The 20,516-nt window shown below is 29.9% G+C and overlaps 2 protein-coding genes across 2 annotated transcripts; one reads left to right on the top strand and one right to left on the bottom strand.

The window, feature by feature from the left end:
• Positions 1-1,257: 1,257 nt before the first annotated feature.
• On the top strand, positions 1,258-6,090 carry LOC114127987 (farnesol dehydrogenase-like). The gene is made up of 6 exons (XM_027992380.2): positions 1,258-1,458; positions 2,795-2,969; positions 3,471-3,600; positions 4,498-4,630; positions 5,618-5,761; positions 5,876-6,090. The coding sequence occupies exons 1-6, from the start codon at positions 1,327-1,329 to the stop codon at positions 5,933-5,935; spliced, it is 774 nt and encodes a 257-aa protein (XP_027848181.2). The 5' UTR covers positions 1,258-1,326; the 3' UTR covers positions 5,936-6,090.
• Positions 6,091-12,943: 6,853 nt separating this feature from the next.
• LOC114127974 (uncharacterized) lies at positions 12,944-16,080 on the bottom strand. The gene is made up of 2 exons (XM_027992361.2): positions 15,411-16,080; positions 12,944-14,912 (listed from the first exon to the last, which is right to left on the bottom strand). Exons 1-2 carry the CDS (start codon positions 15,513-15,515, stop codon positions 14,292-14,294), a joined length of 726 nt encoding a protein of 241 aa, XP_027848162.2. The 5' UTR covers positions 15,516-16,080; the 3' UTR covers positions 12,944-14,291.
• Positions 16,081-20,516: the final 4,436 nt, after the last annotated feature.

Raw genomic sequence — 20,516 nt, 5'->3', positions numbered from 1 at the left:
AGACATACAGAATATTATTGTAATAATCACTAAGGTACTTCTTGAAGAGTGAACAACATAATAAATAAAATTAATCAATAAACAAATGGTATCTACGTTTCTTTTTACAATATACAATAATTTTCTTAAGTTTTTGAAAACATTTTCTTTTACATGATTCAAAGTCATTACGAAAACCGTTTTTGAAAATCAAATCATATTAATTTCTAAATACGTATTAATTTTTTAATTATCATTATAGAATTATTTTATAAAATATGATTTTTAATTATATTATATTATTTATACTCATAAGTTTATACAGTCGTACAGACGTATAACTGAAGGTGTTCATAGGATAAATAAATAGCTTAATCAAAATTATGAAAATATTTTGATAAACCCTATTGTTAAGTAAAACTTTCTCATTTTCCCTAAATTTTTTTCTATCAGTTTTAATAAGTACAGAGATTACAAACTAGATTTAATTTACTACTTGTAAAAACTATCAGTAATTTAAAAAAAACTATAATATCTTTTTCGGCAATTAGCTTTGAGTTTAAATTGTAGTTGTTTTTACAAAACATTGTGCAAATAAGAATCAAAATTTAATAGATTATATACATGAAAAATCATTTTTGAAAAATTGATTTTTAAAATTTAAAGTTTCATACTTTTATTTTATAATATACTATTACAATACTATTACGTAACATAATATACACAACAATCGAAATATCGTAATCTAAAGTTGTCTTGTTGGCCATAATTCTTAAGCGTTTGCAAGAAGACATTTGTGAATTTTAGTATTATTTAATAAAAAAGAAAAAAAAAATTAATACTCTACAAGTAACTTATTAGTATAATATACTATAATAATCAAACATACTTATGCCTATCTCACATAATTGTACATAATTATTATTTATTAGATTGTTAAAATGCTTCTACAAGTAATAAGTAGAATAAAATATTATTTAGATATATAATCGATGTTTATATAAGTTTAATTATTTTAACCCAATAAAAAAAAATTGTACCTATACTTAATATTATATACCTCTACCTATAATTATTATTTCGTAGTCAAATAAGTATGTATAATAAACATTTAAAAAAATTATCAAATGACCAATAAATTATAATGTGTAAAGTGTATCTATAATCTATATCAACTTGTTTTGTTACGTATTGTCACCTAACTAGATAAAAATATTTTTTCTTATATATGTTACGTAATAAGAACGAAGATTACTCTTGAACATGATCTAACTATTACAGATTGACATAGACATAACTTGAAGTGTAGAATTAAAGCAGAAAAGTTGTCACGTCATATTATGTGAAATGGATCACTTAAAAGGACGTGTTGCTGTGGTCACAGGAGCTAGCGCCGGTATCGGCGCAGCTACAGCTATTAAACTAGTTAAGGCTGGCCTTACGGTTGTGGGAATAGCTAGAAGGCTACAAAGACTTCAGGTATCTAAATTTTAATATAATTTCTTCATTAGCGATTTAATTGCAAAATCCTTAAATGTTTATTTAAAATACCGTTCTGTAATATATTGCAAAAATAAATTTGGTATGGGGGTATCAATTATAAAATGTGTGCCCTAGGATCATTTGATTTTTTCTAACGTCAAAGAATTTTTGTGAAATCTATAGACTATAGGTATTTGTTATATATATATATTTTTTATTTTGGTATTACATCACTTTTTAACTTATTTTTTCTAGTAGAAAAAATCCTTAGACTTTCAACTTTGAGAATGATTTCTAATATCAAATTGGATCTAGTTGGTCCTTCAAGGAATTGAAAATAAAAATTCTCAATATTTTTCAAAACAATTAAAATAAAAGACTAGGGAATACTTGAAACATTACGTAAAATCAGTTCTTGAAAACATCGATTTTGTTTGTTTTTTATTTTATTCAAAAACGAATAACTATAGATTGGTACTTGAAATTTTTGCTAGAAAGTTTTTATTAGCATTTTCTATGCATGGTATAATTTTCAAAATATTTCAAACCTCTATTTATAAATTTAAAATTTTCATTATTTTTTTTTTTTTATTTTCTTCTATAATATTCGTTTAAAAGTTGTTTATTTGATAAAAAAAAACTCCACAATTGGATACAAAGTTTTTTATGAAATGTTCATACTGAAATCCAAAAATTGTAAAATGTATGTAATCATTTTTTTTAAAAGATATTAATAAAATTCATATTTGGACAAAATTATAAATATTCAAACAAAAATAACGATGTAGTTAGTTATTTTCAATATTTTGCAGTAATAAAAAATTATTTTTCGTGGAAACTTAAAAATTTTGACTTATAATTATCATATTTGTTTTGCACAATGACATTTTTAATATAATGTTTTCGTTAAAAATTTATAAAAGCCTACTATATTAGTTAATGTACTAATAAAAAAGTTAATTTCTCTTATAGTTATAGCAATATACATATATTATAAATTTAAATATTAAATATACTTAGTAGTATGGGCTAACAGACCGTATTCGCTCAGAATCGTCTTTTGAATGTAATTATTTATCTCCGCATTCAAATTTAAAATTTATATCATAGTGATTTACTCTAACGAGGTACACTAGACACCTTTTGTAAAATAGAGCGCTTATACCTATTTTCCTCCATTTTACATAATAAACACTAAACAGTAAACATATCATAAATTGTGCATTTTACCATCCCTTTAATACTATATATTATAATATTATATGTACTATATACTGTATAGTTTTGCTTACGTGCACAATGAATAATAATAAGTATTCTTTAAAATTGTTAGGATTTAAAAAAAATGATGGAAGAAAAAAACTTCAGTGGTCGGTTTTTTACAGTAGCATGTGATTTGACGAACGAAACAGACATATTGAATGCTTTTAAATGGATTGATGACAATATTGGTGGTATTCATTTTATGATTAACAATGCCGGAATAATAAGGATATCTAAAATTTTAGGTAAGATAATAATTACGACTTAATACAAGAGAAAAAATGATTTATTTGTTATATCTCAAATTCAATTATCTGTTTCAAAATGTTTCACGAGTCTGTTGAGTCTGCGATCCGTTCTGAAAAAAAGTCCCATTTACTATCACCCGCATTTAATGGGGCCAGTGGGCAGTGGCACAACTATGAGGAGGGGGTTAAGGGGTTGTACCCCCCGGAAATTTCTGCAAGGCCACCGTACTACCTCTCGTCGGTATAAATGACGATATATATTGTAATAATGCAACCCTCCCCCTCCCGAAATTTTTTTCTAGTTGAGGTACTGAATGGGGGCACAATAACTAATATTTCCTACTCCCATCTCAATAAAAACATAAAACGTCAAGTAAGGTCTCCATAAATTAGTATTTTTATATTTCAATTACACCATGATAATTATTACTACATGTCTATATGAGTCCAAATTATAATATTTCTAACAAATTATTCATGCACAATTATATTTTATAGACGGTTTGGCCGAACATTGGCAAGAATTAATCGACTGTAATGTAATGGCACCAACAATCTGTTCAAGGGAAGCTTATAAATTGATGAAGAAGCATAACGTTAGTCATGGGCATATTATACAAATCAATAGGTGATGGATAGCATAAAACATATACCTATTTTGAACAATTTACGCATTTACATGCTCTATACGTATAATCATTTTAAATAGGTGTTATTTATTTGTATTAAATAATGTGTCCACGGACATAGTTTTGCAAGATGTGGGCTGCATAATGAAAACAATTTATTTGATTTCTAGATAAATTTTCATGAGATTAATTATGCATACTTATTTGATTTATTGTATATATTTTAACAAATTTGAATTATCGATAAAATAATATTATTTTACAATTATTCTTGGTCATTATTTATTTCACATATTATGAACAGGCCCGGCTCAAGGGGTAGGAGACATAGGCCCACGCCTAGGGCGGCATTTATTATGTTTGTATTATAAATAAAAAAAAATTATTTGATGTAGTATGTAAGGGGCGGCAAAACTCAAGTTTGCCTAGGTGTGTTTAAACACTTGAGCCGGTCCTGATTATGAATACACTATTATTATAATAACATATTATATTTACAAGAGAATTTTTTTTCACATATATTCACTTATTATTTTTACTTGTACCTATTATATATTTATATGTAAACTAAATTGTTCATAGTTTTATAGTTAATATAAACAAAAATCAATATATCTCATACGTCCCAAATTCCGAGTACCGACCATTTTCTGGCCCTATACTGCATATTTATAATACATTATACATTTTATGATTATATCTGTCTTTCAATTCTGTATTACACAACGTCACATTAGTATAATATAATAATACATATAATTGCAACATTTTAAACAATTTAAAAATTTTTAAGAAACTCAAATAAATGTTGAACTATTTACACTTGATTATAGATAACTTAAACCTAAGTTTATCCGTTTTTCTGTATATTAATTTTATATTTTAATTGGTTTCAGCATTACGGGCCATTCGTATTCAATTAATCCTGGAAACAAGATGTACAATGCGTCTAAACAAGCTCTTAGAGTACTGACCGAAGGCCTTCGTCACGAATTGGCTGTGGCCGGTGATGGCCATATAAAAGCTTCCGTAAGTTTATTCACCCATGTGCAGTGGTATACTTTTATATATTATTTGAATGAACTTGTAGAACTGACCCAGGCTGTAACTTTGCAATTATGGAAGATATGAAAACCAAACTTATAAGGTATTCTAGGTATTATTCAGTAAAATAATACACAAACAATTCTAACTTTTGATAAAAAATGTTTACTTTTTTAAATTTATTATAATAATTATTTCTGACTTAATTGCTATTGCGTATGTTTGATGATAGAATAATTAAATAGCTTTAAAATTAAAAAAACCATGTTAAAATATTGAAAACTTTTGGAGAAACATAAACAATGCGTGGTAGATTTTGTTTTGTTTTAAAAAGTTAAATTGTCCATAACTGAAAAAATAAAAAAGTTAGACCCCCTCTTTAAAGGGTATTTCTTCATCATTTTAGGTATACTTTTATATGACGCCAGCCGGTCACTTCCTCCCGGAACACATTGTATATAGGGTGATTATTTATCAAACAACACTCTTTATCTCAAAATCTTTTCATGTTTTTTTTTTATAATTTCCATTCAAAACAAAAAAAAAATATTATATTTTTAATTTAAAATTTTGAAGCAAAATATTTTTCGGAGTATTTCAATATATAATAAAATCAAAATGTTGACGAGTTATGTTTATGAGTTTTAACTAATAACTAATAAGTAGCCGTTCACCTAAATTTTTAATAGCTAATTAGAACTTATTAACTATTCGTCCAAATTTCTTTTTATGTATCAAAATACACCAAAAAATATTCTACTTCAAAACATGAAATAGAAAAATGTGTGTTGTCATTCAAAAAAACAGAAATTTATAACGATAAAAATGTATTATATTTCTTAAACGTTATTTTATTTCAATTAAAAACTATGAAAAGTGTGATTAAATTTATAAAATGTGATTTTTTCTAAATACAATATTTTTTTAAAACAATTATTTTATTAATAACATAATAAATTTGGTTTTCCGTAGAGCATCAGTCCTGGTTTCGTCGACACAGAAATATTCGATGCAGCTAAAATGTCGCACAATAAAATGAAAGCGTCTGATATCTTGAGCGCAGAAGAAATGGCCGATATGATCTGTTTCGTCATGTCAACCGGACCAAATATATTGGTAAGTATAAATTAAAACTATTGATCACAGAATTCGTCATCTCGTTATTTAAACATCGTCTTGAAATTAATTATTTATTTTAACTTCGCATTAAATCAAATATTTTTTTTACAGATTGCTGAAATGATTGTTCTAAGCCAAGGTCGTTGTATCCAATCGTATCCTCGTGCATAACATGTATAGCCAACAGGCCAAAAAGTTATTTTTCTCTGCATGTATGAATAAACTATGATCACGTCATAATAATGTAGTTAGTGTAAAATTCACTGTTAACATTCTAATGATATTAAATATGAACACGAAAGAATAAATGTATAATATGGAAAATATTGAACAGAGCATATAAATCTAATATAAACCTATATAAATTAAAACGACAATATGATATACTAGTTAATCCTGTGCACTCCGTTGCCCATTAAAAATGCCAACTCTATAGTAAAAAATTTTAGATAGAATATTGAAAAAAAATATCGGACAAATTATTATTTAATTATTTAATAACGTATTATTAGATTCAGCGATATCGTTTTAATAATAATAAAATTAAAACCAATAGCAACCATTTAAAAACAAAAATGTCCATCATAAATCTCAAAATCCCTGTTTGAGCACCTCTTCCTTTTTAAATTAGCCTATCTTCTTCCCAGAGATCTTAAATCTATCTCTGCACTAAATTCGGATGAACGGTTTAGGAATGCATTGATTCCTGTGAATTCCTTATTAGCTTTTAGCAACTCTTCTTCCTCTTTTGCCGTTTGCTAAAAAAATTTTCCACATTCCAAAGTACCTAACATTACCCAATTACTCCCACCTAACGTTTAAATTTATTATACTGTTTGACTTATAGACTATCCAACACTCTACAGAGCAATGCCATCAGACGACTCGGTCTATAAGCAGCATTGAATTTCGATGAACTAGAAAAGATAAAAGGTTAATATGAGAACTTGGACCCACAATTATTATAAAACGAAAATTGCATATAACTTATATCACTTATACCTTATAACAATATTGTTAACTTCGCACTTCGAATAATTATTTTGTTTTATGTTTAGTGCGCAGACTTTAATCGCATATGCTACATACAGCATAAAGCATCATCTCATTTTTTTACTATAGGCCGAATAAATTTTGAACAGCAATAAATATTAATAATTGTATGATACACAGATAGGCTACTTAGTACTATTGTTAGTACAGTGCATAATTTTGACTAAGTAACTTATTTGATGTAACTAAGTACAATTGTTCAAAGTACTATTTATTTAATGAAAAAATTGGTTTAGAAGTTAGAACCATTTTATCTACTTCTATTAAACAATGAATTGACTCGACCGATCTACTACTAATTTTTTAATGAACGACTATAGTCTATAACTTACCTATACTATCAATCGGTCTAAAAAATGTCGCAGATGCAGCACACGAACCCGTACACGCGTAAATTATGGTTTTATGATATATTTTGAAATTTTTAATATTTAGCTATAACTTATAGCACAGAATAGAGCCAAAGAATAGATATAACAGTCGTAGAATGACTAGAATGTTTTAAATTTTATATTTTATGACATCTACCTACCTACTATAATGTCCGTTTGCCATTTGCTGAAAAAATTTTCCAGCCAGTAATAATAATATGGATAAACCTTAGATTTTATTAACTATTAACGGTTTCTATAAATGTAATTGATTTATTTATGAGTCCAGAAATCATAAATTATAATAAATAATAATAATTAGGTATACAATGATGTATTATACAGTTTAAGGTCCAGTATCACTGCGGCCTATAATGGCAGCGACATCTACCGCCGAGTTAAAGTCACTCATTAACCGCTAGCTAGCGCCGCCGCTTACAATCTTTTCGTTTTTAAATGTAAAAAAAATGTATTTTATTTTATTGCAGAATCATTCTCATCATTTTTAATCAGACATTTATTTTTAAATAACATAATATTCCAAAAGACATTTATTTTTATTGAATTTCTAAAAGACTGTTTTTTTTTTTTTACTTTGACTATAACTCTAAATGTTTTGGTTTATTCAATGGTTCAGTCATCGTTTTTTGGATAAACACCTTATCATTAACATAGCAATTTGAAGGTGATTGTTGATAGCATTTTCTATATAGTTGCAAATTATAAATTGTAATCCAATAAGGAATGGCCGTAGATTTCCATCAATATAATTTTTGTAAATACGATTCGTATTTGGAACATTATTTTTTAACATAATATAATTTGCAAATTACCAAATTAATTTTTTTTTTTTGAGACTGATTTTTAGCTATAGACACTTAAAATGTACTCATTTTTAATGGTTTTTTTTTTAAATTTTATGTTGGTAAAATATTTATATTACGATAAAAATTGTAAAACATATTAATAGGTACACGGTTCCTCACAAGTTATTTTTGTTTTACAGAAATTTAAAAATGTTGATAATCAATTAATTTGAAAGCTATCATTCAAAAGGTGGGGAATATCGACATTTGACATATTATCGTATAGTATAATCAATATTATGTATTTGTGTATAGGAAATTCTCTATATCAAATATTGGTTAGAATTCAATTTTGAAAATATTCAATTGTTTTAACCTAAGCGATGTTTAAGTGTTTAACATCAATTATTTTTTTTTAACTGAAATATCTATATGAATGTGAAAATTCTATTCTTACAGTTTAATTGTTTTATACTTGTATTATAATATTTTAAATTATAATTATAATTTTTAAGCTTTAAATCATTTCAAAATAATTAAAATTCACACAAATGTAAACATAACATATTTATATTTAGTAGACACACTTTGGTTTTAATGACCATTAAACTTTAGAATTTTTAGGCAATTGTGCAGTTTTTAATAATTAGTGTAGTAGATAGTAAATTATAATTTAATATATTGTATTACAAAGTAGTTTGGGATTTGGATTCCAAAAAATTTTTATCAATAAAAAAATTGGTTTCGTCTAAGGTCCAAGATATTAACACGAATTTTTGACTATTAGAGGTATCTTTAGACTTCATTATGTGAAATGTGAATGTGAATGTACTTAAGTACTTCGGTCCCTAGTAGGTAATTAATGGTAATATTATCAACAAGAAAAAATAAAGAATATCTGGTGGTCAACCAATTAGATTAAGGTAGTAATATAAACATGATTCATGAATCATGAGTCATAACAATTATTTTTGTGGTCGTGAATTAATATTAATAATTAATAATAAAATTGTGAATTTAGGTTTTCATAAATATATTATAAATCATGATCACTAGGCTAAGGCACTTTCAAAATTAATCTTGAGTATTTCATACTAATTGAAGGGTGTAAAGTTTTTCAATCATCCCAAGAATAATAATGAAATTATTTGTTTGTAATAATAATTGTATTATAATATTATTAGTTATAATATTTATCGATTTGAATTTTTTTAAATTATAAAAACTTGAATTTTAACCATTACTTACTTCATTGATTAAATAATAAATTTACATTACCAAAGGCGATTGTAAACTCTCTCCAGAGTCTAATCCAGTACTACCTGGCGGAAACATGTTAACTCTCCCGGGTCTTCAATACTACTAATTTAATTTAATAAAAATCATAAAATAAATCTAATATACATTAGGTTTCATTTAAAAATAGTCAATCATGTAATAATAATATAAACTTATGCTATGAGCACTCAAAATACAATAAAAATTTAAAATTCATAAAATTAATCTAATATACATTTAACTTTCATTTAAAAATGAAAAGATGTGTTTGAAAATCATAGTTTAGTAATAACATTTAAAACAACACAGAAGAGTTAACATATTTCCTATAAAGTATAAGTAAACATAATATTAATAATAAGAGCTTACTATTTTTAAAAATCGGTTGAGTTTACCACCGCCCCATTACCAATGTTCGGATCATAATTTTCAATTATTTAATGATATTTCAAAATATTTTAACTTCCTATACAATTTTATGCTATAAAAACAGGTAAAAACCTATTCCATTTTATGAAACAACTTTTGTAAGTTAGATAAAAACCTAGTTAATTTTTAAACAATTATTACATCACAAGATTAAGGTATATCTCTTATTCACAACTTCTCAAGTACATTTGAAACTTTAGATAGAATATGTTATATACATATGGTCAATAATGACCAATCAGCATTTTCAAAGTAATACAAATATGAAACCAATCCTTTTTTTCATTATGCTCAGTAATAGGAAATTTAAAATAATTAGATAAAATTAAGCTCATGTTTCTAAGTTTTATGAAATTATAACGAACAATAATAATACAGAATATTAAAATTCAATGATTCCAATGTCGTATAAATCGATTGGTTTATTTTTATCATTGGAAGTTTTGTTACTAGCACTTAAAAATCGTATGTGTAGCAATTGAGGAGTGTTTAGTGAATTTGGTCATCCAAAATTAAATAGGTAGTTGTTTTATTTCTCTGTTTTCGATATTATTGATTGATTCATTTGGACAGAAAAATTTTAGACTCTCCTCACTAAAATTTAACACAATAATATCCGTCTATGAGTCTCTACTAAAATTGTCTTTGCTAATGTTAGAGTGTTAGATCTATAATAGACTTTAATTGTGTTTACGTTTCTGGCTCTGACCACTAGCAATGACGAGACTTGTGAATTTTAATTTACTAAATAATTGATCTTATACAAAGACTTCTTGAAAATGTACACTTGGCATGGCCTGGAGATCTGCAAGATTGTTCTAAACACGTTATGGATAGATTGATAGAACGTTTAATTTGCTTCTTCAGATTGAAAGATACATATCAAAACGACAAAACAGTTTAAATAATATATTAGAATTAGAATTAGATAACAATACAACATTGGATAATGGACATTCCACTAAATTATTATTCAAATAATAAATTAATTTAAATCGTCATATTTTTTGTCACTATAAATAATTTTATCGACAATTTATTTTTATTTTTTTAATAACTATTGAACGTAAGCTATGCAAAGAAAAAAAATAGTTTTTAATGAAAAACACATTTAACGTTAGTATCAACTATCATTCTGTTCTGTTATAAACACACTTTAATTCGTTTTAGTAGTTTAGGTACACGTTCAATCTCTATCGTTTATTAAAAATTAAATTATAAGATTTAATAAGTTATAAAACTATTTCATAGTTAACAAAATATTACACTACACACGTGATCACACTTATAAAGCAACTAATAATTGTTTGTCGCAGTGCAAAGAAAAAACAAGTCTCAGATATTATGATTATTGATATGGGTAAAAAACAATTTTAATCGTGGCATTATTTGAATGGACTACCTAGTCCAGAGGTAGTCAAACTTTTTCATCCCAAGACTCCTTTGAGTCTTCACAAAATATTGACGGCTGTCGGCTCCCAAATTAAAAATGACAAAAAAATCAATGTCTGTATGAATGTAATTTATATTTTATAATTTATACTAATTATTTATTTACCGTATTACATATTATATAAAAAAAAATACAACATGGGCTATTATTATTATAACAATTTAGCCGCTATATTGCTATAATAATAATAACTGGTTGTAATAATTAAGTAGGTACCTACTATATATTATGTAAAACTTCAATTTATCGCTATCGCTATAACATTATAGAAACAAATTAAAGCAATATTTAGCGAATGATTATTGTAGACAATTCAACGTTTCCCAACCAGTGTGCCTCAATGATAATAATAAACGTTTTTCGTAAAAATATTTATTGGTTTTCAATTATATGACGTGGCTCCCTTCGACAACTCCCGCGACGCCCGCCCCTGGGAGCCGCGACGCACAGTTTGAATAGCTCTGGACTAGTCAACTAATTCAACTATTGACAAAAACATACATTGGCATTAGCTCGTAGAGTCTACGACGTAGACCACCCATGTAGGATAAAGTGGATAAACACTAAATATAAAAATCATATTACTGCTAAATTATATTATTATCTCTTTTCTGTAAAATAAACCGCGACGACATATTACTAAATAGGTTCACCGCACGTGGACGTCGTTAAGATAACGACGAAATGTCGATAACGCGATACGCCTCGTGTAATAATAAATAATATAAAATTAATAATAGAGAAAAATAGTAGAATGTACAAAAATAAGAAATGAATAATAGCTACCAAGGTGTGTACTGTGTATGTTCTTATGTTGTGAGAGGGGGTAGTACTCATGTACACCCACGTCCGACAAAATATGCCACTGGATAATATACACAGTATACCTACCCGTTCATTAATATATTATGGGTCTATATCTTTGTAATTTTAATAGTTAAATACAATAAATACAAACACCAAAGTCGGAGAATCCTCTACGGCATCTTTCATTTTAATTACCTGATTAAAACGAACTATTCCATTATTTATCTACGTTCCACGTCACTTAATTACTAGGGTACCTATTCGAAAGTGGTACATGACTATTATATTAAGAGGTACAAAAAATTAAATATTTTAGAAATAGCCAATAGGGATGACATTTCAAAAAATACATTAGATATGACAACATTTCAATGAAATATTGGTACACTAGCACTTGATGGTAGTTACTATAGATGGACCATTCATTTTCCTTTTTATAATAATATATATTTATATATAATAAGTAATAACTTTATTTCAGAAACATTAAACACATTAAGAATTTCAACAAAATACTTTCTACCTAATCTCTAGGCATACTTGTTTTAGGTTGGGTAAATCTTAACTTCTGTCACCTCATATCCTGTTTTCTGCTGTTAGGAGAAAAAGTAGTTTTGCCACTTCAAATAATACAAGGGGGCAATTGCACCCCCATGCCATATATAAATGAGCATATAATTTATTTGTTAAATATTATCGGATACCGTGGTCTAAACCATATTATATCCACAACCGATGATTAACTAATTAACCAAATAATTTTGCTCCAATGCTACAGTAGTTCAATAAAAATTTGTCAAACAACAAAGAAAACCATATTATTAGGTTTAAGAGCAGTATTCAATATCTAAATAGGTGACTTAACTTGGAAATCAGAAGTATTATTATAAAATAATGGGATTTGAAAAAAAACAAAAAAAGAATTAGGATAAAGAAGTAACAATATTTTAGATCAAAATGAAGAAAAAACATAATCATAATATAAAAAGGCTTAAATCATTTTTTATTTTATAATAATATAGGTATTTCATAAAATATTTAATAACAAAATAAGCATATAAATTACATTCAATATCAAATAATATTTAATTTTTTTTTACATATGCAAACAGAAAATATGTATGTAATAAGTTTAGCATAACCTAACTTTTTTGAAATTTCAATAATACGTTTAAAACAATAACAATTCATATATATGATTAAATTTCATTAAAATAAATGTAACTTTACAAAACATTGTCTTCTTTTTATAAAAATATACACATAATGTAATACATCTACAAATTAACATTTACAAAATAAATTATAGTATTCATATAGTATATAATCTTATTCATAATATATAAACATTAGTAAAGATTCAATTGAGCAAGAAGTCGGTCCTTAGGAGACTTCATATATTATTTTTTATTGACAACATATCATGATAAATTATTATAAGGCACATAATACAGAAAAACCTGACAGCACCAAAAAAAAAAAAAATAATAATTTAGTTTACGGAAGACAAACAAATTTTGAGCAATTTTTTTGAACTTAATTTTTTGGCACATGTTTTAATTGCTCCATTGAGCCATTTCAAATGAATTCAAAAGCTTTATTTGATACATCTAGCCTTAATATAGGAACTCTAACAAATAAATCTTAACATGTTATTATATTTATATTTGTTTATATATATATATGTATATATAAATATCATTTTTTAGAATAATTATATAATGTTTTAATATATATTAAAAAAAAAAAATAAAATTTAAATGAATGAATTTTTTACAATTTAAAATAATTTATAGTATCAAGTCTTTTGAAAATGGTTTATTGCAAAATTTTATATGGTTAATAAATAAGTTTTTGCTCCAATCCTATACTATTTAAGTAGTTAAATACATATCTTAAGTGTTCTAAACTTCAAACAATACATTCTTAATTGATATGGTATAATGTCATAGCCTTAACATTTTAAAGAACATACTACAATACAGAGTGATTCTGTACAATATTTTAATGTCATTTTTTATATGCATTTGTCATATTAAATTGAATAGAAAAAATAGATTCATATTCATAATATAAATAAACATAAATATATTTTGTTCTTTTTCAACAATTTATATAATTTAAATTCCCTATACAATTGTAGGTATTAAAGATATTGATATTAAACTAAAATTTTAATAAAATGGTACTAATATTAAATAACACTTCAATTATCTTTTCTTTCAATTCAATTCAAACAGTTGCAAAGATCATCCGAAAAGTTCTTCATATTTATTTCATACTTACAGTGCAAAAATAACAAGCGTAATCCATGTGAACACATTGGTATTTCATACCGAACTTGGAAACCTGTAGTCCTGCTGTTTGTTCCAATGTTGAGGGTACGATATATCCAAAAGAGAAGGTTCTTTTGGCTCATAAGCGCACACTTTCAAATCCAATGAACAAGTCAGTCTTTGGGGTACAGGTCGCTCTACATAGCACGGCGGCCTGTAACAACATGGTGGCCAACAATAGAATAGGGGATAATCGATGTAAGGATATCTGATGGGGCTGACATATAAGGGTCGCTCAGTAGACGTGACTGGAACCAAAGGTCGTCTCTTGCATGGATCGAGATCTTCTTCTTCGCGTTTGCGCTTGGTCAGATCTAAGCAAGTGGTGGATAAATCCAGAGCAGAGTCTTCGGTGTCAGATAAGTCTTCCACATTTACATCACTATCTGAACCAGACGTAGTGTCCGCAATAGCTGCAGCAACAGCAACTGTCGTTACAGCATTAGCAGTAATTTTTTGAGGTTTGGGAGCGCCTGAAGCTTGTTGCACAGCCAACCGCAAGCTGGTCTCTGTCTGCAGCCATTTCTGGATCTGACGGCGATGAATACCGTACTTGCGAGCCGTGGCTCGCTGATTCCCCTGGCAATCGGAGTCTTGTCGATATGAATCCAACACCTGTACATACAAAAAAAACGATTAATTGAAGATAAATAACACACAATTCGACGACGGGTATTTAAAGAACACACACTGAGGAGAGGGGTTTGCGTACAACACAAGCTCAGTGTGTTTTGAGCTTTAAAGTGGTGTCAACCAAGTTTTGCGCGGCATTACAGAGAGGCATCACGTAAAGACGGACAGACGCAGACAGGACAAGGCGGATTGACCGGCGGCGGGAACGACGATAACACCGATGGACGAACGCTGCGTCGTATTTTTATTTCGTTTTGGCACGGGACCCGGACGACGACGACGACAACGACATGAGCGCGTAAAATCCGGTGAAATCGAACGGTCCTAATCGGCGGCGACCAGACGGACGGTCGTGTTGATGACCGTACGGGAACGATGGGTGGTAGGTGGGGGGAAGGGTAAGTGCTGTAGAACGTGTGAAATACGAATGTCGCGCGAGTGACGATGAAAAAAATAATACAAAAACAAACAACGATTTACCTGCAACTTGAACTGCGGAGGAAATATGCGCCTGGATCCAACTGGCGCCTTGGGTCGCTTCTCTTCCACCTTGCCGACGGGTTCGTCCGGAGCGCCATGGGCCATCTTGTCGGAGAACACAGCGACGTTACACGTTACGAAACGATATTATAGATGATATAATAACGCGATGCGATTTGTAACGGAATCGCGACGGTTATAGTTGTGCGAACAGAACGCAAAAATAATTATAATAATATTTATATTATGTAAAAATATCAAAAAACGCGTGTATAATAACGTAGCGTTATTATTCGTAACAGGAATACGCGATAATCGTATAATTTGTATACAAAAAAATATAATTATCACGATATAGTATTTTTATACTTCAACCGAAACACAACACACGATTACCGCGGCGGAAACGACGATGACGACGACGTACAAAAACGGCAAAAACCCGACAAAACTGAGCAGTTTTACAATATTATTGTTGTCGACGTTATTGGTGTTGTTTTATTAATCACATTACATATTATAATATATTATAATAATAAAATATAAATAGTGTTTTTAAAAACGGAAAATCAAACAAAATAATAACCGAGAGAGTCTGGCGGACGCTACGGACTGCGTGCGTGTGAGTGAGTGAGCCAGCGAGTGCGAGTGTGTGGCGGCGGCGGCGGCAACAACAGCAGCAGCAGCAGCAGCAGCAACACCAGCGGCAGGAGCGGCAGCAGCAGGCAGCAGCGTTGTAGGTTTTTCGAGTAGTGTGTTGTAGTAGACGCGGTGGCGCTTGCTGGTACAAAAATCAGTGCCAAGCTGTCTGTGTGCGTGCGCGCGCGTCGTCGTGCCGTGCGTGCGCGTGCGTGCGCCGGCGTGCGTGTGCGGCGTTGCATTCACACAAGTCACCCCCCCGCGACCGCCCGCCCGCCAGGGGCCCGCAACCGAACGGTCGTCGCCACCACTGCCGGCCGCCCGCCCGCCAGCCCGCCCGCCCATCCCCGCCGGACGAGAACCGATTCTTGACTCGCTCGCCGTCGTCGCCGTCGCGGTGTGTGCGCCTCGTCGGCACGGACCATCCAGCCGTGTTGGCGACAAAATACGCGAGACTGAAGAGTCGTCACCGCCGCCCCGCGCGCCGCGCCGCTCGACGGCCTCTCCGTTTTGGTCGCCGGCACCGCGTCCGCCCGAAAAGGGCGACGGCGGACGTGCTCTCCGGCCGTCCGTCTTGCGGCGAACCTTTGAGCCGACCGTTTGACGAGAAAAAAACGCCGCGGGCGTATGAAATGCCGTCGACAACGCGGTATTCGGGCCCCGGCGACCGGCAACCGGGTACCGGGTCGTCGTGGAACGCGGAGAAAACGCGATGCCCCGTCGGCGGCAACTGGTTCGGGGACGCGGAGACTCGGCAGTCTGACGTACCGAAAGAATTCGACGGGCCGCCGGCGGATCAGATTGCCGGTCGGCCCCGCCGCGTTGCCGCGCTCCCGTGAAATCCGGTCGGCAGCGCCACACCACCGCGCCTGCATGTATACGGAACGGAACGATAACCGTGTCGTCGTCGACGGGACGTGTGGCCGCGCCAACAGATAATAAATAACAATATAACGATATCCGCGGTCGCGGTACCGGTGGTCCCGTTTTTTTACCGGAAATACACATTATTATTGTGCTTCGGATGTTTTTCACGTCCGTTTATGTTATGATGACGATGATGTTCCACGATGATATCAGCTATCGTTTTCGTCACATGGTCGTTACTCACGAGTTATAACCGCGGCCATCGGACGAATGAGTGTGGCCGAAGAGTGTTTTTTTGAGGCGATCGTGAGGGGGTCCGTTATTGAGTTTTGGCGTGTCGAGCCGAGTTCGTGGACCATAGTTTCACCATAGACCCCGAACGCTGCATTGTATTTAGTGTTATTTCCACGATCAAACCAGTCCGGTTTAATATTTTCCGTTTGGGATCACCGACCACCGTGATGGCGGCTTGGCGTACTTAAATACTTCACACACCACAGTTTTGAACTGCAATCTGATCGGGCGGTTCATAGCTAAAACGATGTATCCACTTTAATATGATCGTGTGATAAATGTACAAAAAATATAACAATGTGGTTTTATTTCTGAAGAATAAGTTATTTACAGGACTATACATATTTTGGTTATAGTTAAGGGTCCAAAAGATTTTGTACTAATCTTAAGGTTAAAAATTGTTTAGTACGACACTGAAGATACATGGCCGGTGACATGTACGATTCGTTTGTAAGGTTTCCTCGATGGACGATCCGAAAATTTTGCGATTATCGTAAATCGTCGGTATATTATATCTCTGTCTCACATACACTCTCACTCAATCCAGCTTGTCCATTGTCCATCTCTCTTTTTCAAATGAGCAAACTGTTTGCATCGTTCGTACGAACCGATTTCTATTACGTAGATACGCTTTCGTCGTTGCTCTACCTGTACTACATTGCAACGTTAGTTTTTTGGACTAGTTGTAATTTTTTATTTCGATGCTGCCCACTTCGACTTTATAAGTAGAAATTTCGTACACTAGCAATAATTAAAAACAACAATTCAAATTCAACTGAGTAAAAATATATTTTGATGACAACCGACCACGTTATTATACTTGAAAATTGAAATAATATTATTCAGGCCCTGATTTACGCATGTAAAGGCGGTGCACTAGCACAGGGCCCCCGAATTTAAAGGGCCCCTTCCCATTCTATACTTTGCTACCATAAATAAAAGATTTTTAATAAGATTTAGTAACTATATAACCTATTTAAGGAGGCCGCAGCAGACGTAGTTTTCATACGTTTTAGAGTAATATAATCTACGATAGTTATATCAGTCGATAAGTTATCGGTCAATTATAATACTATAGTTCAATAATATTATCAATGGTAATAATGTTTATAAATAATAAGAACCATTTACCAAAACTAGTAAACATTCACAACATTTTGTAGCTGCAGCAGCAGGCTGAATGCCTGTATAGAAATATTGTATTATCACTTATCATTCCAAATATTTCATTTGTGTAATGTGATTACCTATTTACTTAACTTGTTATTGTTAAATATGTACCTATTATTATTTTTTAAATTTTTAGTTAAAAATGGCCCCCAAAGTTTATAGTGCACAGAGCCCCTATTTTACTAAATTAGGGCCTGATATTATTTGGATCTGAGATCCACGCGTCAACAACTTTAATAGGTGTATGGAATAATTATTGAAATAAACACAATTGAAACACTACCATTGATTTCCGTATTTCGTAATGAAATATTGATGTGTATGCTCATAATTTCATCCAAACTATACTTTTTATTACTCTGATACAAATTTCTGAAACCCAAGTGCATTATAGTGCACATACTAAATTATTTAATAAGTATTTAAATAATTGATCGTCATACCTAGTTTTTGTTAGACAGTAAACAACTGACCTATACTAGAAGTCTAAGAGTTGTATGAAATAAAATTTGATTATACATTATCCAATTATAATTTTAAATTTGTGTAACATGAAAGTAAAACAAATTCGTGTGCAATATGTAATTACTAATTATACTATATCATTTTATTTGAATGTTAGTATATTATATTATATAAAATAACGCTAACACTAAGGATATTTGATTATACCATACCTAATCCATTTCTGTTTTTTTTTTTATTTATTCTCAAAATATAATTTATAGTAAGAGTTGAGTTAATTTATTTTCAAATCTTCATTTTGCTAAAAAAATTTTTTTTAACTATAGGTATTAAAATGATTAATGATTATGTAATTTGCAAAATTATAGTGTACAGTTAAAAAAATATATTATAATAATACGTAGTACTTACAATTACATGTCTTGGGCTACTCAAATATAACACCGACCTACTAATTTTATTTACTATTATTGCTTGAAGTATAGAATACTACTTAGTAGGTATGAGAATATATTATAGTATAGAGTACTTGAACGTAGGGTAATAAATAATTATAATTTATAATTATATTTTATTTCAAAAACTAGTGCCAGAGTCTCCTAACCTAACCTTTGAACTCGCAATAAGAGGCCTAGCTCATTTGAAGGTCCATTTGGCGACTGGCACCTAATTAGAAATTGAATTTTAATTTAGATACAATTTTTTTTTAATTTATTAACATATTTTATAAAATATATAATGTGTGATCAGTAAATATGTATTCTTATATAGAAAAGTGGAATTTCTAAATATGATAATTTCTTATAATTGTATATCAAATTTAACACAAAATTAACGAAATTATTTATTTTTCTATGTAGTTTTTAATTCGCTACAGTCGATACATTATACAATTAGAATTTATTTATGCTAGGAGTCTGAAAATATTTTAAAATTAGTTTAATGAAAATAACTAACTATTTTTCCGTTATTTTAGGAATTATAAATACTATTATTGTACTTTTTATTAATTTAGAATATTCTAGTACGTTATATTTTTAGCACTGTGGAAAATGTAGGTATATTTATAAACAGACATAGATTAATGTGTGTGAAATGACCCTTTCATTGGGATAATTCTCAGTAAATAATATGTCTCTTTTAATAACTACACAGTAAATTTTGTTTTAATCATATTTTATTTAATGTCTGGGTATTAATAGTACCTATTTATTTACAAATAATTACAATGTCTCGTCGTTATTATAATATTTAACTGCAGTGCTAAGCGAAAACAGGATAACTCCATTTTTCGTAGAAATTATATTTTGTTTCTATTATTAAAATTATTGGTTTTACGCAGATTTTTGATGTAAAAATAGCGTATTTCTCATTAAAACCTATCTTACAACGAAATTTTAAATAAGAAATATATGCGGTAAGTCCAATCATTGATTATAAATAGGTACTAGTATTTATAACCAATGGTCCTATATATTTGAGGTTTTGTAAGCGAAAACACGGTAAATCCAAATACTAAGCAAAAACTCAGTATTTCACATGAAAAATAATGAAGTTCCGTGTTTTGGCTTATGTTTATACATTGAAAATAAAGGGTATTGACATATTATAAACTTTAATCATATTATATAAATTAAAAATAATAATTATTTGATGTATTATTTTGTAATT

Source organism: Aphis gossypii, chromosome 1 (genome assembly GCF_020184175.1).
Source record: "Aphis gossypii isolate Hap1 chromosome 1, ASM2018417v2, whole genome shotgun sequence".
Lineage (NCBI taxonomy): Eukaryota > Metazoa > Arthropoda > Insecta > Hemiptera > Aphididae > Aphis > Aphis gossypii.
The sequence above is the reverse complement of the archived record's forward strand: the minus strand, read 5'-3'. Positions and strand labels throughout refer to the sequence as shown.